The following is a 27,227-nucleotide window of genomic DNA, read 5'->3' on the forward strand; positions in this document are numbered from 1 at the left end:
AGGGTTTTTATCCCCCTTAGCTGCCCTTTTGTTTTAAATAATAATTGGCATTCTATTAACACTGAGAGGAAACAACAGACAAAGGATTCCCTGTACACACATGCTAAAGTGAGGAAAGCCAATATAATAAACAAGAAACAAAGAACAGGGCAAGTCTGTGGTCTGCGTATTCAAGTTAAAATGGAGCTCTGCTCTGAATTTTTGTAAGGTTCCTTTTTACTCTCTTGAAACGCTACATGATCTTACTGCTGCTTTTTCTGCATTCTTCCCATTTATGGGCTAATTCTGAGGCCCTCTGACAGGTAAACTTTCCATTTATGATTTCAAAGGGAGTTTTCTACATAAGGCCCAAAGAACCTACCCTTTACTAGGGCCACGGATGCTGTTTTATCCTCACTCTTCCCAGAGCATAAACCCAGAGGTAAAATGAGAAGAGACTGTTCCGGAATTCATTGATAACCAAGTAGGCAGCAAAACAATTAGGTGAGAAATTCCAGTTAACGCAGAACAGTATCTGGGAATTCATTCGATGGGGTTTGAGTATTTTTCTTCCTGACTGGCAGGACCACGTCACCCTTACCCCACTCTTTTTTTTGGAAACACGTACAAAAACAGTGGTGCTTGAAACTCAGGACTTAATATCCGGCCATGTCGCAAGCCAGTGAGCGCTCAGTTACGCAGCGGGTGCCACCCAACGCATGCATTTGTGGCTGTTTTCTTTTTAATCCAGTGAACCTAAATTTCCGTAGGACTGAGAAATCCTGGGATGTGCTTCACCTTTAGACCACGGGCCACTCAAGCCTAGGAAATTATCTGCAGCATCGTTGCGAGCTTGTCCAGCTGTGCATATTTTCCATTGCTTCAGGCCTATGCTGCATTTCCTACAGCAAGGTAACTCCGCTGAACCATCTCCAACTCGCATCCGGCCAAGTTGAGACTAAAACTTGGTGCACCATCTGAAAATTTAGCCCGCTTCCCCTCTGTTTGAGCCTCTTTGTTGGAAAAGTGAGTTTACAGACGGACCGTTTATAATGGCTGGTTAACCCGGACAGCTGGCCGAGAGGTCTCTCCCTTTGAGAGCTCCCTATCTGAAGGCCATTCATCATCGTTAATAGCGGGATAACTTTTGCAGTTGTTGCGGGGCCAGAAATTACCCCCCACGCGCCGGCCTGTGGGGCAGTTGTCACCCTCTGCCTCGAGCACAGGCCGCGGTGGCAGGGCGGGCCGTGCCCCGCTCTGAGGTGGCCTGGGGTGCTGGGCCCCGCCTCAGGGCCAGGCCCACGGGGGACCACGACGGCTCCCGTGGAGTGGCCGTTTCTAACGGCTTCGACCCCCCCCCCTTCCGCGGGTGTTCACCATCCGCCGCCCCAGACGGGCTCCGGGCGGGATGGAGCGAGGGAGAGAAAGGCGCCTTTCGCGCCACCGCCGCTTGAGGCCCGCGCCGCCTCCGGAGCGGCGGGCAGCCCCGGGGTTCGCTACGCCCCGGCGCGGCAAGCCCCGCCCGCCGCCACCCTGCCCGGCCCCGGCGAGCGGCCGGGCCGAGCGGGCGCTGTGAGGGGCCGGCGCCGGGCGGGCGGCCGGCGCGGCGCGGCGCTGCCCTGCCCTCCCCCGCGGCGGCGCTGCCGGGCGGCGCGGAGCCTGCGCACTGCGCTCCCGCGTCCCCCTTCTGCCCGGCCGGCAGTCGCGCGTCCCGGCGCTGAAGATGGCGGAGGGCGGCGGCGGCGCGGCCCCCCCCTCCTGCGCTTCTTCCTCCTCCTCCTCCTTGAAGGGGCTGCGGGAGCAGATGGGTGAGAGCGGGCAGCGCGGCCCCGGGCCGGGAGAGGGGGTGGGGGGATGTCTGTCCCGGCGGGGGCGGTCTGGGGACCCCCGCGCTCCGGCGGCCCAAGGGCACGGCCCGCCGTTGGGGCCGGGTGCCCCCCCCTCCCCGGTCGCCTTCCGACCCGCAGTACGCCCGGCCCCCTTCCCGGGGCGGGGGGGAAGGGGCACCGGGAGCAGGATCGGGGGCCGCCGCAGGCCGCCGGGCTTTGTGTCCGGCTGGCGGCGGGCTGAGGGGAGAGGCGCTCCTCCCGCCTCCCGCCGCCGGGGCTGCCCGGCTCCAGCCCCTCTCCCCGCCCGCCAGCCCGGACGGGGCTGTGAGGCTGCGGCGAGTCCTTTCCCCCCGCCTCGAGGCGTTAATTGCTGACTTGGGACCTCTCGCAGCTTGTAGGCAGCAGCCGAGGCGGCTGCAGGACTGCTTCCTTACACGAATCGCCCATTTTTCACCACTTCTTGACGGTCTGAACTTCTCGGTTTCTCTGGTGGCTTTTGCACTCAGGCTGGCAGCTATTGCAGATGGTTTGTCCCAGCGATGTGTCCGATGACTGCTCCCAGCCCCAAGTGCAGAAGGCGGGGACAGTCTGTGGCATCGATTCCTAATCAAAGATTTGATAATGCCTTAATTATTTTATTTTTTTTTTTTACTTTTTTGAACTGGTGTCTTAAAAGCGCTAAAGAAACTCTGCTTTGGTTTTGTCCTCAAGTGCGTTTATGTGCCTATTTATACTGAAAGTCCTTAATAATATCATATGCTGAAATTAGCATGTGCATGCATGATGTATGTTCCGAGCATAACTTCATGGCATATCCCCACAGCTTTGCTTTGTGGACGAGCCATTAGAAAAGGTAAACATTTTCTTATCCCAGACTTAAAAAAAAAAAAAAAAATAAAAAGGAAAATCGTTGTTTGATCTAAATCACCTAACTTGGACTATGTGCAAAAACTACTCTGAGAGCCTCTTATTTGATTGTTTTGAATGTACCTGTGTAATTACATAAAGAGTGCTGGCAAAAGGTCCTGAATGCACAACTCTCATCTGGCAGTCTTTCTTCTTCAGTGTGTTGTGTGTCAGAAGTATTATTTAATTACTTTTTATTTTATCTTTCAAAATTAAGACAATTTAGTGCTCCAGAAGGATAACGATCTGCCAAAAGATACCGCTTCTCACCTGCACAGACCATGTCTATTTGATACTTATCCTCCCTGCTAGAACTGCTGAATTTTCTTTGGTGTAGTGGATGCACGTACACTGTGGCTCCTAAGTTTTTCTAAAGATGGGCACCCACACTTGCTGACGGCTGTCATGACCTAGATTTAGTCCCAAAACCAGAAGTGAAATGTTCCTTGAGTCAGGCAGCTCCATCTCCCTTTAGATATGCACATGTTCTAATATGCACGTTATGTTAAAAAACCAAAAACCCTCACTAGATCCTGGAAAAGCTAGACCTTTAAATTTTTTTTCCCTGAGGGGGTAGAAGTCACAGAACCAGAAACTAAACTTTAGTTTACATAGAAGGCATTTCTACCAGTTATGTGCTTGAAGATGAACTCCTTGCTAATGTGAGTTGAAGCAATACTGTCTGTGAGCGTGGAGGCCACTGCAGTTCTGCTCCTGACTTCTTGTCAGTAGCACTCCCTCACTCTCTGGGGAAAGCAAACGATGTTTAGAAATCATCCTTGCAATCCAGTGGTTAACGGTGGAATTTGCAAGATAATTGCCACTGTATTTTCTGCTGTTTGGAGAAGTTGTGAGCAGCAACCAAGTCTGATATCACAGCTGTTTGGAGAAGATGTAGGAAAAAAATACAGCAGGAGGAACCTTGTTTGGTCCCATGCTACCATTCGGCCGGTTTGGAGAGGGACATAGCTTTCTGCCTTTCTAAGCTCAGTTGGCTGCGTGGGGAGCTTCTCAGTTCCAAAATACCTGCTAACTAGAAGACTTGCACCCAGTTTCTGCTGGTCTTTGGGCAATTATGTCCTTTGCTGTCTTAATCTGGAGAACAAACATCTATGCAAAACAAATACAGTGCTGTGCACCTTCAGTCATTTGCCAGCGAACTTCTGGTGGGAATCTCACGTTTAAAGACAGTAAATACAGATTTGCAGCATCTTGCTGAGAAACCACAGCTCTTTCTGGTAGTCTGACTAGGTGGTGTGCATCCACCTGTTGTATAGTTACCTTTTGCATAGGTTCCTTTTGTGGGTCCTTGTTACGAGACACTGCTGGGTTCTTGTTTCCTGCTTCCGCTGTCTGTCGCCAGCCTCTTGATACTGGTTTGATCTGTGGCTGATTGGTGCTTGTTAATTATTTTAGGCCTTGAAAGTGTAGAATCCCATGGTGCCACTTGTTACTAAGTTCCGTACCAATGTGGTAAGTTTAAAGAGAATCTTTTTCTTGTGAATTCAAGCTAGTATGGAGGTAAGGAAAAGGTGTTTCTCTTTCTTTGAGTATCATCTGTAATTAAGATTCTGCAGGCCAAATCATGCCTGCTGTGTCAGTTCTACAATTCCTTTGCAAGAATTTTCTGCCCTTATACACTTGTCCAATCTTACTTCCTTTAGGTGGACGACAAAAAGCAGAATTTGCTAGTACAACTAGCATTAACATTTCCGTCAGTGGTGCATGAACATCACTTATCATTAGAAATGAATTGTTACTGTACACTGTGAAACAGCAGTGCATAAATGGCAGTTGCTTACTCCATTCTTGTGATCCATGCTTGCTGCTGTCATCCTTCAGGGATGAAGAGGAATTTTTGCTCCTATTCTAATACCATAAACACTGCTGAGCATGTTAAGATTTGAGAAGAGGGGAATAGTCAGTTACTTGTGGTTTAGCCAGTAAGTGAGGGTTTTTCTGGAGTGGTATGGGTAATCAGAATAAAAATACATATAATTTAAGCTGTTGTACCCTACATTTATTGTTTTATCTTCGTTTTCACTGAAATATTAAAATCTCCTATCCTGTCTTTTGTAGTATCAGTGGTAGAGAATGTGTATTTGCTTTTGCCAGAGCTTGGCTTCACTGTTGATAGGCTTTCCACTAGTGTATTGAACCACTGCTGTGAAGGTTGTTCAAAACAGTATATTAAAATGCTATATGTATATTTTCCTTTCCAAGATCTAGATGATCTTTTGGGAAACCTGTCTCAAGACATGGAACAAAAATGAATTGTCTTTTTCAACAAATCTAGCTGCAGGCCTGATTCCCAAGCCAGCCCAGCCCAGTTTGATTGGAAGTTGTCTAATAAAATAACATCTTCAGTCTGTCTAATAAGTTGTTTCTCCCTGTACAAGTGACACTGTCTGTCTTTGTCCATCTTGCCTGGAGCACAGTTCCTGGTAACTTCTTTACCAAACACGTATACACAGAATTAGCATGGAAAAGCCAGATGGATAACTAATAGTGAAACTTCATTGCTCAAGCAAGTAGTCAGGAACATGCACAGATTTGTCTGATCTCTAGGTAAAATGTAACTTAAGAACACACATTCATACCAACGCCTATGGAAGTACTAGAGAACTCCTTGGCAGGGTCTTGGTGGCAAAGTCCCACAACAGAAGCTGGTAAGTGCTGTCTAGAGAAAATTATTTGGGATCCAGAAGCATCTGTCAGTCACACAACTGATGAGTTGACCTCTGTATCAGAGCTGCTGTCTGGAAGAGAGAAAGAATTTACTTTTGAATTTGGATCCTTAAAAGCCTTTGGGTTTTACAGAGTGGTTGTGGGTAGAGGTGGGCTTCAAAACTTGTCTGGGAAGCTGCAAGACAAGGAAGCTATTCCTTTGCCAGGTTTCTGATAGTATGGGGTTGCTACAGTAAAAGCATCTTCAGCATTCAGTTGTTGTCTTACTTGGTGATGTTTGTAGAATGACTCGTACATGTTGCATCTGTGGAGCAAAGGTGGCTCAGTGGCTGGGGCATTCAGCCGGCGTTCACTATGTCTGGCTTCAGTTTCTTCTTTTGTCAAACTCCTCATAACTTTGGAGAAGGTCTTTAAGGTTTTTCTGTGCTTCATCTTTTTTCCCTGCATGGAAGTAGTATTTACACTGCTTTACAGAGTGCCACGCTGATAACTGCAAAGAACTGCACAGAAATTGGATTCCATGTAGATCCCAGTGGTGAGAGAGAATATTCCCAAGTCAGGCTGTGAGAACTTAATGTAATTGTAATGGCTATGAGCCTTAATTTCATTTTCTTCTTATTCATGGAAATGCAATAGTACGGAGTAGGGATAATTTCATGCTGATTCATGAAGTTGTATGCTGTGTATTAGGTGCTTAACATTTTGAAGATTATTTCCAGTTGTAAGTGGTTTATAAAAAAGGTTTTATTCTAATTTAAAACTTTAAATTCTTGAGATTTCTCCAAATGCATTCAAGAAAGATCTTCTTGCTGTAAAGCAAAAAAAAAAAAATCAAACCCATATGCATATACAGCATATTTTTTTTTTTAATTTCTTATACAGAATGTTCTATTGTCTACATATTTCTTCGTGTGTTAAAATTACAAAAGATAAATTTGGATTCCATGCTTCAACTCAGGTGGAAGTATTAAACAATAATGACTTGCAAGGATCACAACTCTAATGGTGAGACCCCAGATATACTGTGGCTTGTACTATCCCTAACTGCGCACAGCCTTAAAATGGGACTAGAATTAAGGACTGCTGCTTCTTTATACACTTGTGGTTTTCAAAAAGAAAATGGATAGGAATATTTAAAGTACTGATATGCTATTATTAATTCTCAGTTCTTAAAAGTGATAAGAGTTAAGAAGAAAAGCACTGGGTTACTGTGAGGTAACTGGAAGAAATACTCTGGATTAGTCATAACCATAGGGGTATCAAATGTGGCTGGCTGTCTCTAAACTTGATTAAATAATTGGAGACGCTTGCAGTCCTGTTGTGAAAGGATGCCCTGACAAATAAAATTCTGAGCATGCAATTTTACTGACTTCTCTGAATATGACTTATCAGATGACTTGTGATATTTTAAAAACAAACTAGGGACTTCAAATTCCTGGTCTACCACAAATAAATTAGCACCATTTAGCTTCCAATTATGCAGCTTACAACCAGGTAATTCTTAATTGATGATACGCTTTCGATGTGTTTACACATGCCTGTCCAATAATTAAAACTGTTCTAGATGTTGGTGATTAACTTGTTTGGAGTGTGGGATTCATGGAAGAAAAATCAGATGTTGGTCGATGTGTTTTTGTTTGAAAGAGAAGCCTCCGCTGCCCTGCATAATGCCTCAGCCATCCACCCTATATGCCTGTGGTGTTCACAGCATACTTAAATGGACAGAAGCATTTGCTTTTAAGGAAGGCTGGCCAGGTTGCTTGACATTTGTTTTCTTCTAAATTATTTTCATTTTCCAGTCAGTTTTGAACTTCTGCTTTCTAGGTGAAGAATCCACAGCTGAAGATGCCTTTGAAGAAAACAGTTACCACTAGCCATGCTCAGAATACCTCTGTCTTTCCTCATAGCATTTTTTGTCTGCAAAATTCACAGGGAACTTTTCTAATACTGTTTTATGAGTACTCAGCTGGCTCTTAATTTACAAACACCCTCTGCTGTTTCAATGTGCTGACCTGAATCTTGGGAGGGAGCAAAGATACTGTAGTGGCCTGTGAATCGCCTTCTCTGGGCAAGTGTTTTTAAAGCTTCCAAGTGTTAAAATTCCTCTCCCAAGTCTGAGAGGGATTGGCTACAGGAATATAGAAATCCTGTAGAGATCTTTATACTTAAAGAACATAACTTAGTGGAACACATTTATTCATTTGAAAGTTTATCCTCTGCTTAGTTTTGCCAAGAGAATTTCTTAAAGGAACGTAATTTTGCGGCACGGTGTTGATCAGTGATACGTAAGTTTTGTCCTGGACATCGAAACTGAGGACGGTTGTCTCCAGACCAGATCAGCGAGTGTCACCTTACTCACTTTCACATTTCTCCGAAAGACTTTCTGCCAATACGTAATGAATTAAGCAAAAACATGGTCTCTTCATTGGTCTCTCTTGCCCTTTTATCCTGATTGGGTTTTTTACACCCATTTGTCATTTTTCACTTACCCATCTTTAAGCTCTTTGGAGCAAGGACTGATTCGTGATGACTTTCCTGGGATCTTACATTACTTGTAGCGGAATGCCTCAGAGCTTTCATTTTTTAATTAGTTAGGTTAAGCATACAGTTTTAAGATAACTTGCAGTTTAATTCCTTTTACATTTTGCACCACTGTGTTCTGCTTTATGCAGTGGGTTTGCTGCATTAAACACGCTGCGGACCTGTCAGTGTCTTAATAGTGCTCACTGTTCTGGTGCACAGCTGTATTGAGTGATTTGATTTGAGTCTGGAGGCTGGTCTCTTGGGAGTAAATGCCAACACAGCCCCTCATCTTCTGAAGCGGAGACAGTGTTTGAATGAGCTCTGAAGTTGCCATAAGAAATTCATCAAGTGTAAAAGGCAAAAGCAGTAGTTTTCACTGCTATCATGTAAAGGAGCTATTATCCTTCCAGCTAAAGAAAGCTCAAAATGCTGTTTTCACAGGGTTTGTCTCAAGTTAGTTGTGACTTGTACTGCTAGGCTGTGTTCTTTGCTGGCATTGTTTGGGCTGGGTGTATTAAACAATAGCCAGTCTGCAAACAAGAGCACAAAAGCATTTACAAGAACATGCTTCGAGCAAGCAAAAGAAAGGAGACTGCTCAGGAAGAGGGGAGGTAGCGGATAGAAGTTAGCTGATTTCCAGTGTTAGGGGTAGTGCAATATAAAAGAAAGAAATAACACAATGGGGAAAACGGATGTGAAAGAGGAGAGGAGCGCAGAAGTTTTTCTTGAAGTTACTTTTTGCAGTGGCTGGGCAGGAGTGTGAACAGAAATCAATTTAAGGCAGCCTCCAGAGTTGGAGGAGTAAAGCAGAGCAAGCTCATTTGTGTCTGTCTAGGTTTTGCTGACACTTGAGCTAGAACTACAGTGGGAACTAAACTGCTCAGTGCAGGTTAGAAGTGGGACTGCCTTGCCATCTGTTAAGCCAGTCCAATGTGAAGGGCAAAACACGTTAAAATTATTTTTCTAATGTACTCCAGGAGCCTGAGGCATTGGAAAGTGATAGTAAAGGAAGAAAATGATCTATACAGCTGAGAGGGTACTAATAATCTTCCACTCTGTGTTTAAAACTCCACCATTTTACCTTTTTCATCCTGTAGCTGTAAAACTTGTGTCTAATTCTGTCAGGTTTGGACCATTCAGTCTGTATACACCTATGTATAAGCTTTTAAGTTACATCGTGTAACTACTACATTTCACAATGAATCCACTTAAAAATTATGTAAGGGCATATTTATTATATAAACTGCTTTCATTTTAGTCCAGTGTATTAGGATATTCTGGAATTTCCGCTATGCAGAAACAGGTAAATACTGATATCTGTTACACTTGGGAAGGTTCACTAGGGACTTGAAGTCATAGTTCATTGCATCAGCATTGCAGTCAGTGTCTAATATATGTTTAAAAGAAGTCACTCAAGGTGGATGGATGAAAGCAATTTCTGTTTTATTTTGCGGTCGGCGAGAAGAGTTGCCAACCCACAGAAACTTTGTGCAGAAACCCTTTCTTTGCATCTAAAATACACCATTAATATATTCTGGTGGAGAATTTTACAGAGAGTACAAATACCTTAGTGCCTTGCTCTTTTGCTGAGAAACGTAATGAGCATTCCAACCTTTCCAAACCTCTGGCTTCCCTGTGGCTGTCTCTTATTAAGACTGTGCTGCTGGACAGCAAAGAAACACCACCAATGCATGGCCATTTGCTAAAGAACACAGTTGGGACTAGAAGGCTTTTATATCCTTTATGCAGGAAGCATCGGCTCTGAAGAGAGGTCATTTTGTAGATAAGCTTGGTAAGCACAATGCAATAAACAGATTAATAACTAATACCAGATAGGGTAGGGAGATTATCTGAGTTGCATTAAACCTTGCAGAGAATTGGCAATATGTGAATTGGAGAAGTGTCCCCTTTGGAGGGCCTTTTTGTACAAATCATGTTATCATCTCAAAAGAGATGGTGAAAAACTGTGTTCTTTTAAAAAAAGAAAAAAGTGGCAAGTGGATCGTGCAGAATGCAAAGCCTTGACACATTCCTTTGGGAAGGTGAGGAAGAGCCGTGGGGAAGAAGAGAGTGGCAAAGGGGAAACTGAAGGCAGCAGAAAGCCAGTGAGTAAGAGTGGAGTATCTGCTGTGGTTCAGTTTCATTTCTTTCAAGTGGTGAATAATAACATACCTTACTAATAAAGAACCCCAAATTGTGAAGCTGGGTGTCTTTTCCAGGGAAGGGGGTGGATTTAGCTTGTCAGCCCCATGTACACAATACAAACAGTGCTTCTTTCTAACCTTATGATGGCTTCTGCAAGAGCTGGTGGCATCTCGTCTTCTTCTTTAAGTGTTGTGCTGGCAGTTGCTTTTCCCACTGAGTAGAGAGGAGCGTAACTCCTGGCAGAGTGGCGTGAGCAGGGTTAAAATGAAAGAATATGAGTGACAGCAGGAATCAGCAAGGCCTCATAGGAGATAAGTACACAGTACGTACCACTAGTGTTTGGACTAAGAATGGTACTCACCTAATGCGGCTGCTGGACAATGGTATAGCATCTCTGACTGTGGAGGGTTTTTGGAGGTGGCTGCCAATTCTTTTAAGGACAAATTTTGATCCCTTGGTCTGTCCTTGTGTTACATTCAAGTTTGGTTTAGATTGTGTGCTTCCCATAGGGAAAAGTGTACAGAAATCAACCGACAAATTAACTAGCAACCTTCCTTGTGCCTCTCTGAGCGTGCCCTAGGCTGAACAAATACGGTAACATGTCTTTGAGATTGCTTCAGCCGTATCTTTGTAGGTTTCCTTATAAGTAGTGTTTTGTTAATGATATGATTTTTTTTATGTTTCCAGCTCTTAATCTGAGTATGGATGTTTAAGGATAAGTAAAAACTTACATTCTTGCAAATATGCCTCAATTACTTACTTGAGGAGCTGCTAATTCACATGCTACAAAGGAATGCTTGTGTCAGGCAGTTTTCCAGTGGGATCGATGCTTGTGATGAACTGAAGAAATCATCCTAAACTACCTTGAACATTGGGAAGAAAGCCAGATTGAGGTACAGAATTAGCTGCAGAAATGGGCTTAAGGGGAGGAAAGCACATGAAGGTAATAAAATAGGTATCCTACACAGGGAATAAATATACAATTAAAGTGTGCAAATAGAGTCTGGGATGAGGATAAGACAACAGGAAGCTCTTCTGGCCTGCTGAAGCTGAGAGACAGTGTGCACTGCTTTCTGGAGATCTGTGTGCTTCCCATCTGGTGACTGCCCAGACAAAACAGGAGAACCATCTGCCTTCCAGCTGGTCCGTCAGAAGGTGCCTACTGGGAGGCTCACGTGCTTGGTTGTGGAGTCTGTCAGTCCTTGCAGCCCGAAGATGGGATGTGAGGATTGACAGGGAAAGACAGAAAGAAGGGAAAAGAGGAATGCATGCAGAGAGGGCTCTTCTGTTCCTCGTTAGCAGCTTTCTGTGTTGTCCACCTGTTTGTGTGAGGGAGCATCCTTCTCCTTTAAACAAGGATTAATAGTATGAAACCAATACCTAATTTTGAAACCATCAAATTATATGATCTTGCATCTGTTTGTCTTAACCTGTGTTAATTAGTGAGTGGAAATCAGCTTAAAGGCAATACACAGAAATCTCAAACTTGAATGCTGACTTCCTCCTGCTTTCCTGAAAGCATATACAAAAGTTATTAAAAGAAACAGATCTGAACGCTGTTACTGAAAAGGATTACCAGCAGCTAGACAAACACTAGCTGCCTGTAGTGGACCAAGACAGAAATGGCATCTTGCAGGTTTTACACAGTTTGCTATAAAATCAGAGATATTTTCTGGGAAGTTCAAATTTGTTTTGTTTCATGGATTGCTTATTGGCTTCTTGTTACCTGCTTTAAACTTATTTGAAAACACTTCAATTCATAACAATGCTTAACGTCCAGGAGATCTCATAACTTCCGTTTCAAAGGCTTAGATTTTTTTGTTTGTTTTGCATAATGAATCATTAAATCATAAGAACCAGAAGGATTTCTGTGAAAGTCAGCACTTTCTGCGCTCTTTTCTGGTTTGGCACGGGAAGGGAAGAGCGAGTGGGGCAGGGTCCAGCTGGGTCAAAGATGGCAGGAGAGGCGGTGGGATGGAAGCCCTAAACATCACTAGGTAAAGGGATGGAGCCGGTTCAGTCCCTAATGAGGTTTACTAAGAACAGCAACTGTGTAGGTCCTTTGACAGTCTTGGCAAGGGCCAAGGGTATTAACTCAGTGCAAGGATTGAGATAGAAATAAAGTTTTATTTTTAGCACCAGTCTCTTCAGGGCATATCAGAAACCCGATCAGCGAAGGGAAGTGCCACCGTACCTGCATGGTTAGCATTATAGTGAGCTGGAAGGTGAAGTGGGGAGAGTTGGCTTTATCTGGCACGTTGCATCCCGCAGCAGCCGTTCCTGGTGCTTCCGTTGGTTTGGTTTATCCATGATAATGTTGGCCAGACACATAGTGCTAAAAGGTGATGAGGGTGCAGAAGGAAAACTGCTTCCCAAATTATCTAACCATTTTATGTTCCAAATAGCCCTATTTTATTATGCATGAATGCAAATATTATTATTTGTCACATGTGTGGCTTGTACTTTTATTAATTTTAGCTGAAGTATTTAAAGGTAGACTACTGTAAAATAAGCACACACATTATGCTGATCACATATTATAGTTGTGAAAGCCTTTAGTGACTACTGTGGGAGGGAAAGCTCAGAATAGAAATGAGATTTCATTTGCCTCTAAGAGAATTTTTCTTCTCCAGGAAGTTTGCTGAATATGTCCATGAAGGCACCCCCCGGTAATACAGCATGTGACACAAGTTGTAGTGAAATGGTTGTTAACTGGTTTCCCGTTCTGGAGTATCCTGATTAATTACAGAAGTATCAGGCTTATTTTACAGAGATGGTTAGATTTTGTGGAAAATTCTTTTCAGTGAAGCTTCACTCCATAGCAGACTGCTACATTCATTATGGAAAACTAGGCAAAAAAATTGTAGGCATCTGTGCCAAAGAATATTTAAATGTATTCAAAATTAAGATTTCTTTTATCATATTAAATCAAAATAAAATCTGTATTTTTTTAAAGTTTGCAGAGTATAACAGTATGTAATTAATTTTCTTTTACTGTAGTAGAATGTGGATTTTTAAGATCACCATTTCATATTGTAAATTTACCATAAAATTGACAAGGGCTGTAAAACGCGTCTGTTGACGTGAGACTTGGTGAAATTGAGCTCACATATCTTGGGGATGCATCTAATGTGATGGCTGTTCCCCTTTTAATAATTTTTTTTCAAATCCCCAGTTCACTTTTAATTCTAACTTTCTGTTAGTTAAATGGATTGGTTCTGTGTAACATGAAGGTGCACTCCTAGTGCTTTTAAATCTGCTACTTCCAAATTTGTAAGCATGTTGTTACTATGCAAATAATGAAGCCTTGAACGTAAATATTTTAACTGACATACAAAAAAACCCTGGCATACAAAATCCTTTGGCTAAGTATTTCTAGTCTTTTTTCACCTCTGTGTCCTATGCAAGTTGTACTGTTTCTGTAACCCACTTTCCTGTTCTATAGAACCTCAAGTAATTTTTTGCAGCCTTAATTAATTAAGATGAACTAATTGCTTTGCAGATATGACACATTTTTTAAATGAGTGCCTTCTAATCATGAATGTTATTCAACTGTTTGTTTATTTTTTAAATGAATAAATAAATACATAATCCCCTACATCCATTATGACTGGTTTGTTCAGCAAGATTTCTAACAATAAAATACTTCTGCAAGCAAAAAAAATTGAGTATTGTACCTGTTTAAATTGCAGCTTGCTTCTTACTATAACTTTGTAACAGAAATTTGGATATTTAAACTTTGAGAGTTGCAAAATTCCAGTGTTGGTCTTGCCTAAACCTGGTGTAGGTGTAGGGTGAATTTATTCTGTTGGGCTCGTTTCCCAGCTGGGCTGAGTTGGCTCAGTCTGTCTGTACACCTCCTGTCTCTCTTCCCTTGCTGATGGAGACTGAAGAAAAGATGCAACTGGGTTTCTGTATTTGTCTTAACTTTAAATGATGTTTGAAGAAGCGTATGCTGTTTCAGCCTTTGTGATCTACAAAGGTGTTGTTGGATATAAATGCCCTGGCTGTGTATTTTTGCTCTCAGAAAAACCTGCAGTAGGCTGGTTTTCCTCAGGCTGTTTTCACATCTGATTGTGTCAAGAATGTATAATTTTGTGGTTCTTCACTTGGTGAATTTTTGGACTAGATTCCCATCCACGTGACATGCAACAGTGTACAAAATCAGCTTTTTGACTGACTTTTGGTTTACACAGTGAAATTACAGTGAGCCCATTTTTAGCTGTTCTCTTTGTCAATTGGTAATCTTACTGTGTCGCAGTATATCTGGTCTCTGGCTTGTTTGAAAAGAGCCTCAGAGATGTATGGGGTGGAACTGAGGAAGACTTCTGTATGGTGCTGCAATGAAAAATTAATTCAAGACATGGCAACAGCTGCGGGTGACAATTTAGAGTTGCTGAATAAGTATTGTGATCAGCATTTATCACTGACATCACATGGGATTAAACACTTGGAGGTGATTGTTCTTGGGCACAGCCTTAGGGAGGGTTATTACCATGACACAACTAGTTGTCATGGCAATGCATGGAGAAGAGGGATACTCTTCCTTCCTCCTTTGCATTCTGCAGTACTCTATTAAAGGGAAGCCTGAGATCATTGGCAAAGCTGTCGTCTTCTTTTTTTAAATGTAGCACCAAATTCTACTATTCGTCCTTCACGTTACGGTTGAAATCACGGCACGTTATGTGTTACTTCTGTGGATTGCCTTTTCTGTTTAAAACAGGCATTGACTTCTGCTTTCTCATGTTTGGTTAATTGCATGGTGTGTTCTCGTTTCCCCCGAAGTTGGGTTTTTCTGTAAGAACCAAGTTGATCTCCCCCTATCTGTCAGCCAAGGTGAGAACAAGATGTCACTGCTGTAAGGACACTCCTGTTCAAAGCTGTGCAGGAAAATGGGGTAATGCTGTCTTACAGGTTGCCCTGCCTGCTTTCCCTGTAACACTTCACCTTCACACCCTAAAAGGTGATTAGTTAAAGTGAAAGTTGATACCAAAATAAAGAAAATCTGTGGAAAGTGATACAGTAAATGTCTCCCTGACTACTTAATGGGGTTTTTTTATTCAGCGAAATTAAAATTGCTAGCATTTCATTTCTGTATGATTAACTGGAAGTCGTAGCCCTGCAGTTCACTGTACTCACCTTGGTGAAACTCAAATAAGGTGAATGGGTCTCTGCACAAATCTTCAAATTACTGTTTTGGATTCTAATTTATAATTAAAATTTATTTTTGAAGATCCAGTTTTAGAAGTACATTGTAAGCATCCCTTAATGGTTTACTTTATGCCGCTAATCCACTTTCTGTTTCATGTCATGAAATAATGAAAGGTCTTCATAAACCTTTCCCTGCTTGGGTCTCGTCAGAATATGATTCTACCAGTGCTAATCGACTATTACATATATGTGTTCAGCCTGCAAATACACATGTGGTAGCAAAGAGTTTTAATTATTAAGTGTAAATCAGACTCAAAACTTTGCTAAATATTGTTTTTCTTCTTAGAAAAGTTATTAAATAAGTTTGATTTTTTTTTGAAACACTATAGTCCTTTGCTACACATTTTAAAACATAAGGTTCTGTAGCTGTTGTTTTTACAAAGAAAAGCTGTGCCCAGTCTGAAGTCTCATTCGACCAAGTTTTTTCTTCTTACAAGTTGAGCAGTCCCACATTAGTTATTTAATAAAATGATCTGCAACCTCAAATAAAATTTTATGTATTTATTTTAGATATTTATTTCATGAGGCTTGGTAATAGAGCTTTTCTTAATATGGAATGATTCTTTCTCACAGTTGCTGCAGCCCAAGCCATAGCAGAAGAAAGAAGAAGCCAAAGCGCTGTTAGCCCTATTGCAGTCCAGACCTCAATAAATATAAAGACAGCAACTAAACCAGGTATAATTATTGGTCATTGTTGTTAATGAAGTGCTGGGTTCACAAGGGAGAGTTAGTAGAGAATGAATAAAACATCTTTTAAAAAGAAGTCTGATTCTTTTTCTTCGGAAGGCATCAGAGCGTAAAGCACCGGGTGGATAGTCCGTAGATTCATTGAAGGTCTGGTTTTGATGACAGACTTTTGCTCTTGACTCACTCAGAGTTCAGTTGGTGAAGTTGCCTATCTTTTCAGCGGGGCATAGCAACAAAGATAATTGATTTCTTTTGTGCTTTGGTCAGGTTACCAGTTCACTTCTTGCTGAAATTCAAGTTTTTATATCTGCAAAGACTTAAGCAGTCTTGGTTCTGCTTAGCCTGCAAACTAGCTATCCTACAGCGCTTTGAATTTGTCATGACGGGTGAACTATCTGTTCTCAGATTGAGTTTTCCTCGATTCCTGTAATTCTTGGTCATAGGAATTAATATGTACAAGAATGAGGATCAGAGCTGAATTTGGAATAAGGGTATGTTCTCACACGTGTCTGACTTCTGCTCAGGCTTTCTTTTGACTGTATGTATTGGGCTTTTTAATACTGTATATGCTTTCTGCTGCACCTATTAAAAATAGTGGATTAGTTGTTGTGAGGGAATGGAAAGGGGAAAAGGGGTATTCAGCTTCCTATGAATTTTTCAGATGACATTTTTAATCTCTATATAGAGTGTGCAGTGCTTTAGTGGTAGTATGTGTATCTCTTAGGAAGTTCCATTCTCCTTTTGATAGTTAAGACTTTTGACTTTTTTATTTAAATTTGAATGTTCAAAATAACTGACAATTATGTGTCTTCAATTTTTCTTTTGACAGTGATAGATGGTTCCATTCTAAGAACAGAAGAAAGACAAAGACTGGCCAGGGAGCGTAGAGAAGAGCGGGAAAAGCAACATGGTATTTTCATGTTCAATTTAAAATATAATTTTCTAAAATATTTGTGATAAAGGAATAACTGATACTCTTTTACTCCTTGTTCAGTCACTTTTTTCAGCTTGCTGGGGACAAGAGACAAGGTCTGTTCTTGGTCTTGCATCAGTGACCATCTGTGAACCTGAATTAGATTTGAGAGGAAAACATCCCAGAGATTTTTAGCTTCTTGAAGCTGTGTGTCACTTCTGACCTTCCATTTCTTAGTGACCACCAAGCAAATTTAGCCAATTTCTCACTGAAAGCCTTAACAAAAACACTTGTGAAAGTAAAACTTTTATCTTAGAACTGCTTCCTGTAGCCCTGAAGTCGGAGGTTTGGGGAATGCTGATTCGGAGAAAACCAAAAAAGATTTAGCTAGTTAAATGACTTGATTGCCTTGAACACTGCTTCCCTTGTTCCCTAGCACACTGAAATGACTCCCGGATTGAAGTTTCAGCAGTATGCGCTTTATCTTAGTAAAGAATCTGAGACCTAGAGAAATGCATAAAACTCTTGCCCAGCTTTATGCTGTTCATGATGTGAATCAGTGCATGTATGTGCAGCAAGAGATGAAAGGATCACAGTATGCCCTGCAGTCCTGGGTCTTGGTCTCCCAGCTTGTGAGGAGGGGCGTCTCTCTGGCCTGTATGTTTGTTTCTTAACATAAAAGCAAAGACATGCAGCAACGGGAATGATTGTGTTATCTTAACATGGGGACAGGATAGGACTAGGATGGACATAAATTCAGGAGCATTTTGGGGGCCGTATATGTAGATACTGCCCGTGCATTGTTGGTGTAATAATTATCTGGTGTCTTGGTTCATTTCATCTGTCTAGCCGTGGAAAATACTTCCACTGTGTATTCAATGACTAACTTTTTGTCACAGGACTTGAAGCTTCCTGTTAAACTGCGCACAGCTGTTCTGAGGTGGAGGCTGCAGAGAATAGTGACATAACTATTTTGAACTCGGATGCAGTAACTGTGGGATTTTCCCATCTTGTCACTTGATGCTTTAAATCTTTTCATTATATCTTGTTCTAAAAAAAATGAAAATCTCAACGTAGAAAATCCACCTTTTGATACTCAACTTACTACTTACTTTTAAAGACTTCATTATTAGGATGGCAAGAAAAGTATATGCTTAACATAGGTATATGCATATCCTGACATTCCTGTCTAGACAGTAAAGTCTAATGGCAGGAAAGGTTCTAATCCCTGCCCAACCTGGGAACAGAATTAAAGACTCTTCTGTCGTCATGTGCAGTGTCATCCAGCTCTGCAAGCTAATCTTGCTGTATGTTTTAGCTTTAAGTGGTGATAATTTTGCTTGGTAGTCTCCTGCCTCTAAGTTGTGTTGTAATATCAATGAATAGTTAAGTTTGATTTTCATTTTTTTCTTAAAAATTTACAGCTGCCAAAGAGACACAAATCCTTGAAAAGGAGAGAAAAGCAAAACTCCAGTATGAAAAACAGTTAGAAGAAAGGCAGAAAAAGCTAAAAGAACAGAAGCAGAAAGAGGAACAACGGAGGGCAGCAGTAGAAGAAAAGAGAAAACAGAAAATAGAGGAGGAAAAGGTACTACGCATCGAAGTTCTATAGTTTTAAAGAAACTCCTACATTGTTTTCCCACATTAACCATGGTCTGAAGTGGTGTGAAATAGAAAGTTACGGAAATGATGAACGTATTAGAATATAAAAATATTTTCCACATCTGTACGTTGGACTATATAGACACATGTCTCTGTTCCCCATCCCAGGCCTACGTTTAGCTATACCTGACGCACTCAGGACTTCAGGGGCTGTTGCTGCTGTTTGGCCACTGGTTATTTTTCACATGAGCAAATAGCCCACCCTGTATTCCTAGATTTCCAGATTCCTTTTGGTGCACTTTGTAGATTCTGTTCGTAAATCAGTGTGAGTAACAGGTCTTAGACTTCCCTCAATTCTGTGTTTTGCTTTCTGGGAGCCCCACTGTGGCCTAAGAGGCTCACATTCTTTCAGTTCTTCTAAATTATAATTTGTTACTATATGTTGTGTGGTTGATAATGTTATCTGTGTAGTTACCATTTGCTGCTTTGAACTGTGTATTGACTGTTCTTACTTGACTCTTTGCCTTCGCTTGACTGCATATGGACCAGCACAGCAGTATTTGAGTTGCAGAGTTCGTTGCAAATTGATAGAAGCTGAAAGTAGAAATAAATACATAAAGTTATGCCATGCCTTTTGAAGAGTAGGTCTGCTAGTGCATATTAAATGCAGTGCAGGTTCTGAAAGGGTTCATTTCCAGCGTGTCAGCAGTAAAGGCATGACACACGTGTGCTTTCATAAGCTAGTTGTAAGAACTTGCTGTGGGTCATTGATGAAGAGCCTGTGAGCCTGGCTGGCTGTTCCCTTGGAGTCTAGCCATTGTTACATTGTTCTAGCAATACAACTTTTTTACCCTTTTTGACTGGCAGTATTCTACACTGGTGTTTGGTTATCTGTAATCGGCTTCTGGGTGTGTTCAGACTGATATTCCATTTGAACTTCATGGAATAGTTTACATTGCTGGAGAACAAGCAGAAATGTTTGGGTGGGCCTTGACTGCAGTCCAGTGCAGTATCATCTCTTTAAGCAACTACTTTAAGCAAAAAGCATCCCTTATGCTTCAAGAGGTGTTAGCCCTAAGCCTATAGTACATTTATTCATGTAATTTTGAGGACAGTGGATATGTTTTAAGTGGCCACCAGGGTGAATAATCAAGGGAGACAAGGACTAGCTGATGAGTGTTTGATTGGTGTTCACCTTGTCTTTCACTTGGTCCCTGGAGGAAGATGACCTTGTACATAGAGAGTTATACATGAAGAATCTGGCAGGTGGGAAAATAGTGTGCACTTGACCCGTAAGCCTTGCTTTCAACCAGAAAGTGAAAACAGATCTTGACTTTGGTACCCCAACATTAGAAAATAATCACTTTTAAAGAAGCTAAGATATCTTAGGGCAATACTTGCCAGCAAGATACCATCTACAATTGTAAATTTAGTAGATAGAAGTGCATCAAAAAATACGTAGTCTCCAACATTCTTGTTAGGTACTTCAGCCAAGTCTCATTTAGTTAATCATCTTCCTTAGATAAAGTAGAAGGAGCACAACAGCAAATACTGTGGGAAAAGAAGTGGTTCTCAGCCTAAGAGAGTCTTGAAGACAACTAGCCATGGCTAGGATTGAGATACCTGTCTTCTCACAGTTACTCAGTTACTCTGTACAGCTGTGCAACTTACTACGTTTTTATGTCTTGAGCTGATAACTGACTTTCTGTTGTTTGTAAAGCGAAGCCTATGTCTTTAACTATGACTTTGAAGAATTACTGCACTGCGGATACCTCCCTGAAAATATCATCTACAGATTACATAATGTCTGGGAACTTTGGCACCTTAGGTAAACTCTAGTTCAGGTTTCTTTAACAGAGGGGAAGCTAAGCTTTATATTTCAAACAAAAACTTTTTATTTTATCTTTTGTCAGTGAATGGAATCCTTCCTCCCTTCCTTCCAAGTTTACTTTGTGTGTTATACACTGCAACTTTCTTAGTTTGTGTTGTGAAATGGTGTTGAAAGAAGGTGAAACTCTTGTGTCCTCAAGAGGGAGAAATTGTGCATAATGAGTCCCCTTGGCATCTTACAGTGATGTATCAGCAGTAAATACTGCTTCAAAAGATCCCTTGGGATATGACTATTCCAGAAGAGAAATCTGTTGTTGACACCTGTATGGAAACCTGGCTGATTACAGAGAAGAAACAATCTAGCATTGTTTACAGTTCATCTTTACGCACAAGAGCTAAAGTTCCCATGTTAGCAGTTACTACTCCTGGAAACAGAAGAGAAAGCTTCTTTCACTCCTCTTTGTCCTGTCAGCAGTGGTTGCTGAGGTGTGGAGTTGATTGGTCTTTTTTGCAGTTCTGCCTTCATGGCTTGCTATTTCTGGTTTCATTGTATCTCTATTAATGTCAGTATCTGTTAAGACTTGGGTCAGTGTTTGTGTAGTTCTCTGAAAATACAAATAACCTTATACTTGGTATTTTATAATGGAGAATTTTTAGCGCCTTTTAGAAATAACTTCAGAATATAACTAGTTTAAAGGATAAGCAGTTATTTTTGCTCAGTTTGGGGTTCATCCCTATTTAGAAAATAAGTAGTGCTGTTTACTGAATAGGAAATCTGTTTGGTGGCTATTTAAAGTAAAGAGTAGAATAGATTATCTGTGCTTTAGCTCAACCTAATCATGTTTGCTGTGTTTTGAAACCATTAATTGCCCTTAACTTTCTTTGCATTACAGTTTTTGTAACAAAAGCTTGTTATGAGGCAGTATAGGTAAAACAGATTTTAAATCATACTTGGGGGGGGGGGGGGCGGAATCTATATTTTGTCTTCCGGCATAGCTGTGCTTTATAGTTATGTAGCTTCATAGAGGTGTTGTTTGATAGGAGCGATATGAAGCAGTTATGCATCGTACCTTGGAACGGAATCAGCGACTGGAAACACGACAGAAGAGATGGTCATGGGGAGGGTCTGTAACTCCAGATTCGGAGAGCAAAACAGGTAAGTAGCACCTTTTCCATCATGGCTAAAATCACAGAATATTATGTATGAACACTGGAGGTGCAGCACTATTCACAGGGACCTGGGCATCCTTTCCTATATTGGATCTTACAACAGGATCTGTGGGGAGCTCTTGGGAAAGGATTCGTATCTGTACTTGCCCTGAAATGCTGCTCAGACTTAGAGCTATTTTTGACTTTGGAAGAGCTAGAGAGAAGCCACATGGGAAATACAACACCTGGAAGCATTGCATTGCTAGCCCCCAACCATCAGATAAGGGGATTTGTATTGTATAGTGTTAAAATAATTCTGAGTCCTTCAAATGCAGTACATGTAATGGTGTGCTAAGACTGATGATAAACTGAACAAAAAAACCCAATTGTACTGTAATATTGCATCTAAAATGTTTTAAACACACCCTTGGAGTTACAGAATGCTAACTGATTATTTGAACAACCAGTAACGGGTAAGGAGATGCAGTGGGCAGTGTCCGAGCTTCTCAGAGAGTATGTTCTGTTCTAGATTAGGTGATGCACTTTAATGCTCTTTAATTTGAGCTCAGATTGTTTCCTGTTTCACACAATTAACTGTTTGTGCTGGTAAACATTCTGAAATCAGACCAGCAAATCAGGATTGCAGTGGAAGGGATCTTTTCATGCACTAGCTAACTGGAAGACCCCGCCAATAAGTAACTTAACAGGAGTTACTGTCCAGGAATAAAATAAAAGAAAAAAATGCTTCAATTCAGCCTGTCTTCTGAATTGGTGGAATTGTACTGACTGTGTTTTAATAGTGTCATCTTCTGTCAGCTTGAGTGTTGACTTTTAAGTGTTTATAACATGTTTGAAAGTGCTTTGATATAAATTATCATTATGATATCCAGCTTCCCCATTTTTTGGTTAACTTGCATTGTTTGCTGTTTGACCTTGTGACTTAGCTTACAAACCTTCTTCTTCTACAGAACAACAGACCGCAGATGAAGGTGGAAGTGGTGGTATTGATTTCTAAAATGTTCTTTTTCTGTTGTTTCACACTGACTACTAACCTTTTAAACTTGAGTCCTTGTTTCTCTGAAACTAAGGAAAACCATCTTCTGATAGATCTTTTCCTGGATCTTGGCCAGCTGTGCAACAAATGTGATCCCTAAGTAGAAAGCAGCCCCCTATGCTTTTAACTAACCCTCCCAGCTAATTAAACTACAGCTTAAGTCATGGCATCCTGAGGGAATTTTCAGGGAAAGGATATGTGCACTTGGGTTTTTAAAGTTTACTGGATACAGCATGGGGGAGGAGAAGAGAAATTCTTAGTGGTATGTATTTGAATATAAATTAGTTCAGTAGTTTTAAGTTTTCTATTTTTTAAGGGCAATTTCAAACCCTTTCATTGTTTCCTAATTTGCAAAATGTACATGGTACGGCTTGGTTTGTTTTCTTTTTGCTTTGTTTTGCCAGCAATTGAAGTAACATTTGCAAAATCAAATTATATTTTGCTGAAACTTTGTGAAAGGGAATGGGTCCTTTGTGCAGTTTGATACTTTTTCCATGAAGGGTTTTGCAAAATCAGATCTGTCCAATTATCTAAATAAAATTCCATATATTAAGTGTGTTTTAATTGGATTTCTGGCACTTTCCAGTGCACAGACTGAGCCATTCATAGAAATGCTTTGGATCACTGATATATTTGTCAAGGCTATATGTTTAATAAGCAAAATTATTTCTTGTAGCTAGTTTCAGATGATAGCTCTCAGCTGAGACCCAGCTAAATCTGAATTCTGAAAATCTGTGCATGCTCACAGCATTACTAATTCAATACAGCTGTCTTGTAATGCTGACAATATGAGACTTGAAAATGCAATGAAAGTCTGACTGAGTATGATTTAACTACTGTGGCTTATTCTGGCAACACAGCAGAAGCATGTGTGTTTTATTTAACTTCTCTCTTCCCCTTTTTCTGTACAGCATGAATCCCTAATTTTCTCCAAAATTAGCCAGTTTGACTGGATTGATTTACCTGTTTAACATGTGTTCTTTGGGTACATATATAAATCCAATTACTGTATTCCACGTTACCAAATGTCATTTAACCTTGAAACTAGGAAATCGCATTTGCCTTAGACGTTTAGGAAAACAATTTTTTTTTTCTCCTCTATTCTTTTCTACCTTATCTAATTTTAAAGCTAAACTTTATAACAAACATAAAATAATGGCCTTTGCTCTCTCCTCATTTATGCAAGGAAATTAGTCTTGTCTGTCCTTTTGATCGGGGAGGAAGACTTGAACCACTGAGCTGCTCAAGCACATTAAAAACAAAGTGTTTTCCAAAAAACATGCTCCTGATGTAAAAATAGGCACTTAAGCTGTACCTTATGCATCATGAAGTAACAACAGGAGGAGCAGATAAGTTCAGCTTACTGTTGATCAATTTGAATAACGGCACCAGTTTTAAAAAAAATTTACTATGGAGATAAACAGATAATGCGGTGTTTGACTAAGACACTTGTGCATGCACGCTGTTTTAAATTCCTGTTCATGTTTATGTTGAGGTTGCAAACGTACAGCTGTTTTACCTGGGCTGGATAATGTGGAATTCGTGCTTCTCATATTTACTCCCATATCCGGATCGTCCTTAGCTTTTTAACTTTCTGGAAGCTTCTCACTTAATTGTTATTTAAAATCTACCCAAACCATGTAGGATGCCTCAGTCTAGCTGGCTTTCTAAAAATCCTCATTTGGTCCCTTTCACTTATATTTGCGCAATTGCTGGAAGGACACCAATTACTTTTGGATTTCTGAAAAATGACACCATATGAGCTCTGCTACATTACATCATTGTGGCCAAGTAGTGCACCTTTTCTAACAGCATGTCTAAAGCAAGGTTCAGTACAATTTTTTTTTTTTTCCCCCACCATCAGTTTCTGTGGCAGATGTGGGATTAAAGGCTCCATTTTTTAAAATTAAAACCGTTGGGGAACAGATTTCAAATATTCTTTACGTTATTTTAGGACTAAAGGCTTTCTTGTCTATTGTATTCCTGTGCAAAAAAATATAAAATCAGATATGTTCTTCCATGAACTGGCCATGTCAGCAGTAATATTTAGGAATATTACTGTTAAAGCAGCATTTGTAGGTGATAGAGGTAGTGTGCTCTGGTACGTAAACCCCACGTAATTGAACATTTCACCAACCATTAGCCATTCTGCATTATGTACAGAATGTCTTTCATTGAGACTGCACCAAGTACCCCGCTGATGGCCTGAAATTTAAAAATGGATGAAAGCCCCAGAGTCAAATGTTACATTAATGACATTGCTGTCAGGGCTAAGATGAAACATGTAGGGTGTGGGTCTGCGAAGAGAAATGGCAAGGCTGTGTAATAAAGCATCCTTGATGACAGAGTCCTTGTAAATGAGGGACATTTAGTGATGACTGCTGAGCAAAACTAGACGTTCAGGTGCATCTGTAGTGGAGACGTGCTATTAGAATAGAAATTGGGCTGCCAGTGTTTCTCCTTTCTAAATAAAGAGCTTCCTTGTCCTAGTAGAAATTTGGAAGGAACTAAGAGACAGATAAAATTAGGCTAAATAAACTAATCTTATCCAGCCTCAGATAGGCAGTGCTCCAGTACCCTCTCCCAGTGAAACTCAGAAGCTAGGTTGAGAGCTGCTCTCTCTAATAATGATTTTCTTAAGGACTATGCTATAGGCTTCTTCCATTTAGAATCCCTTGATGCAAGTAATTTAACTTTTCCCCAAAAATACAAAAGAGTAATTTACCTATGTAACCTGACTACCTTACTCGAGAATATCGTGTCTGACTTCTAAAGCTTTTTTCCTAGTGAATTGTCCAAAGCTTTCAGGTTTGCAGAAGCTATCTTGTGGTTGAGGTAGGGAAAAAGTTGAGGCCATCTGATCATGTATTTGCAAAAGTATTGAACAAAAAAGCATTGACTTCCTAAGGTCTTAAAATTTTCTGGAAAAAGAAAACTCAAATATCTGTATGAGTACCCTTTACCAATTAGATTTTTTTCAGTCAAGGCATCAACTGGGATATTAGCTCATGTCCTCACCACTGCTCTCTGTTTCCCTGTAAAATGGAACCTGATACCTGTTTTTTGTTTGAACAGTCATATATAGACTGTCATTTTTTTCTTTTGAATCTTCTAGTAGAAGTTTCATCTCTTGTCTCTTTACTAACATCTGCATAACTTGTGAATTTGCTGGAAAAGAATTACTTTGCTCAGTGTAGTTTTCCTCAAGGCAAGATTTAATTTTCTGCCCTCTGGGTCTTAGTAGGTGATGAACCAAATCTCAGATTTCATGCAAGCGCTAATTTGAACAAAGAGAAATTTGTATGAAGCATCTCTACGATGTTTGGAGGCCTAACGCCTGAGCTCTGGCAGGAGCCAGGCTTTTTTTTTAAGAGCAGACGCTAGAGGGTAGTCTTTTCCTTTGAAAACACCCAAACACATGAATTACGAGTTTCCTCATTTTTGTATATAAAAACTCTCAAGGCTCTTTTAGTTATCCCAGTACTCTGGCTTCATTCACAAAATGCCAATTTTTTTTTGTTATGTTGGGAAAGTATCTGCTAAGCTCAGATCTCCATTTCTTGACTGGATTCAATAGATCCCCCTTTCTCCCTCTTACCCCGTGGGGACTTTATTCTTGTTCACTGTGACAAGAGCTTGCAACTTTTGTAGCTTCAGCTCCAAAATCTGGTTTTCACTTGACCCTGTTTTGTGGGAGGCCCCTAGCGCAGGAAGCCTGGGTTGGGTACATGTTTCAAAAGTACAATGCGGATGCAGGGCTGTCCATAGGAATCCTTATGTCCTGGCTCTTGCTATAAGGAGCATGCTGGCCAAAGGGAAAAGATGCTGCCTCTGTGGTGAGTACAGCTGCTTTTTCCTTTGGTACTTATGCACTAATGAGTTCACATTAATCATCTTTGCTGTCCAGTATGCCAGCAAAATCGATTACTTGTGTTTGATGTATAGAATTTTTTGTGTTTCTTATGCTAGTCCGCATTACTTTATGTGCATTACTGTTTTCTGCTTATTGAGTTCCCATAGCAACAGGTACATGCTTTTCCAAGGCTTTCACATGCTGGAGTAGAGTTCATCCTGAAAGTACATTATTTGAAATTAAAAAGCGGGTATTTATCTGGCTTGTAGTAAACTTGAAATCTTGCCATGTGAGATGTGATTTTTATGTGTATATATGTGTGTGTGTATACACATACAAAAAAATAATTAATGCCTCTTGTGGCAATTTTTTGTCAGAAGAGTTGCAAAATTGATAGGAAACATGAACTTAAGGACTAGCTTTCGGAAAAAAAAAGGAAATGTGTAAAATAGAGCAACCCTTGGGAAGTAATCAGAAATCTTGCCTTTCCTCAGGACTTGCTTTTATCCCTCCAAAAGCATTTGTTTTGGTTTGGTTTGGTTTTGTTAACTAGTGATTGAAAAACTCTTTTGACATACCTATGTGAAGAAACTATTGTTATTCAGGTTTTGTTGTTACTTTCTCTGTCTTGCCAGTCTGGTAACAACACACAGCCTCAGTAGCTTTTGTCTTTACATTTTAGGAGCACAGGGTTTAAAAATCACCTGTTTGCATACATATGCCTAAAACCTTGGCATTGCTCTGTTAAAACTAAATGCCTTTTCTGTGCACGTTACAACTGGTGCTAATTGTATCAAGTCTGTTCAAAGGGGGAAAAAAAAAATCTCTGTTTAAGCAAAACTGGAAAAACCTTTCAGG

The 27,227-nt window shown here is 40.7% G+C and overlaps 1 protein-coding gene across 1 annotated transcript in view; it reads left to right on the forward strand.

Annotated features, from left to right (window-relative positions):
* The first annotated feature begins 1,702 nt into the window (after positions 1-1,702).
* MAP7D3 (MAP7 domain containing 3) overlaps positions 1,703-27,227 on the forward strand; it is a 44,927-nt gene continuing 19,402 nt past the window's right edge. Inside the window, exons 1-6 of the mRNA XM_059824442.1 lie at positions 1,703-1,787; positions 15,855-15,956; positions 16,798-16,878; positions 18,306-18,469; positions 21,355-21,469; positions 22,431-22,463. Of these exons, the coding sequence (XP_059680425.1) occupies positions 1,703-1,787; positions 15,855-15,956; positions 16,798-16,878; positions 18,306-18,469; positions 21,355-21,469; positions 22,431-22,463 (580 nt within the window). The remainder of the gene's footprint in view (positions 1,788-15,854; positions 15,957-16,797; positions 16,879-18,305; positions 18,470-21,354; positions 21,470-22,430; positions 22,464-27,227) is intronic.

The sequence above is a fragment of the Gavia stellata genome, chromosome 14, assembly GCF_030936135.1.
Source record: "Gavia stellata isolate bGavSte3 chromosome 14, bGavSte3.hap2, whole genome shotgun sequence".
NCBI classification, from domain to species: domain Eukaryota; kingdom Metazoa; phylum Chordata; class Aves; order Gaviiformes; family Gaviidae; genus Gavia; species Gavia stellata.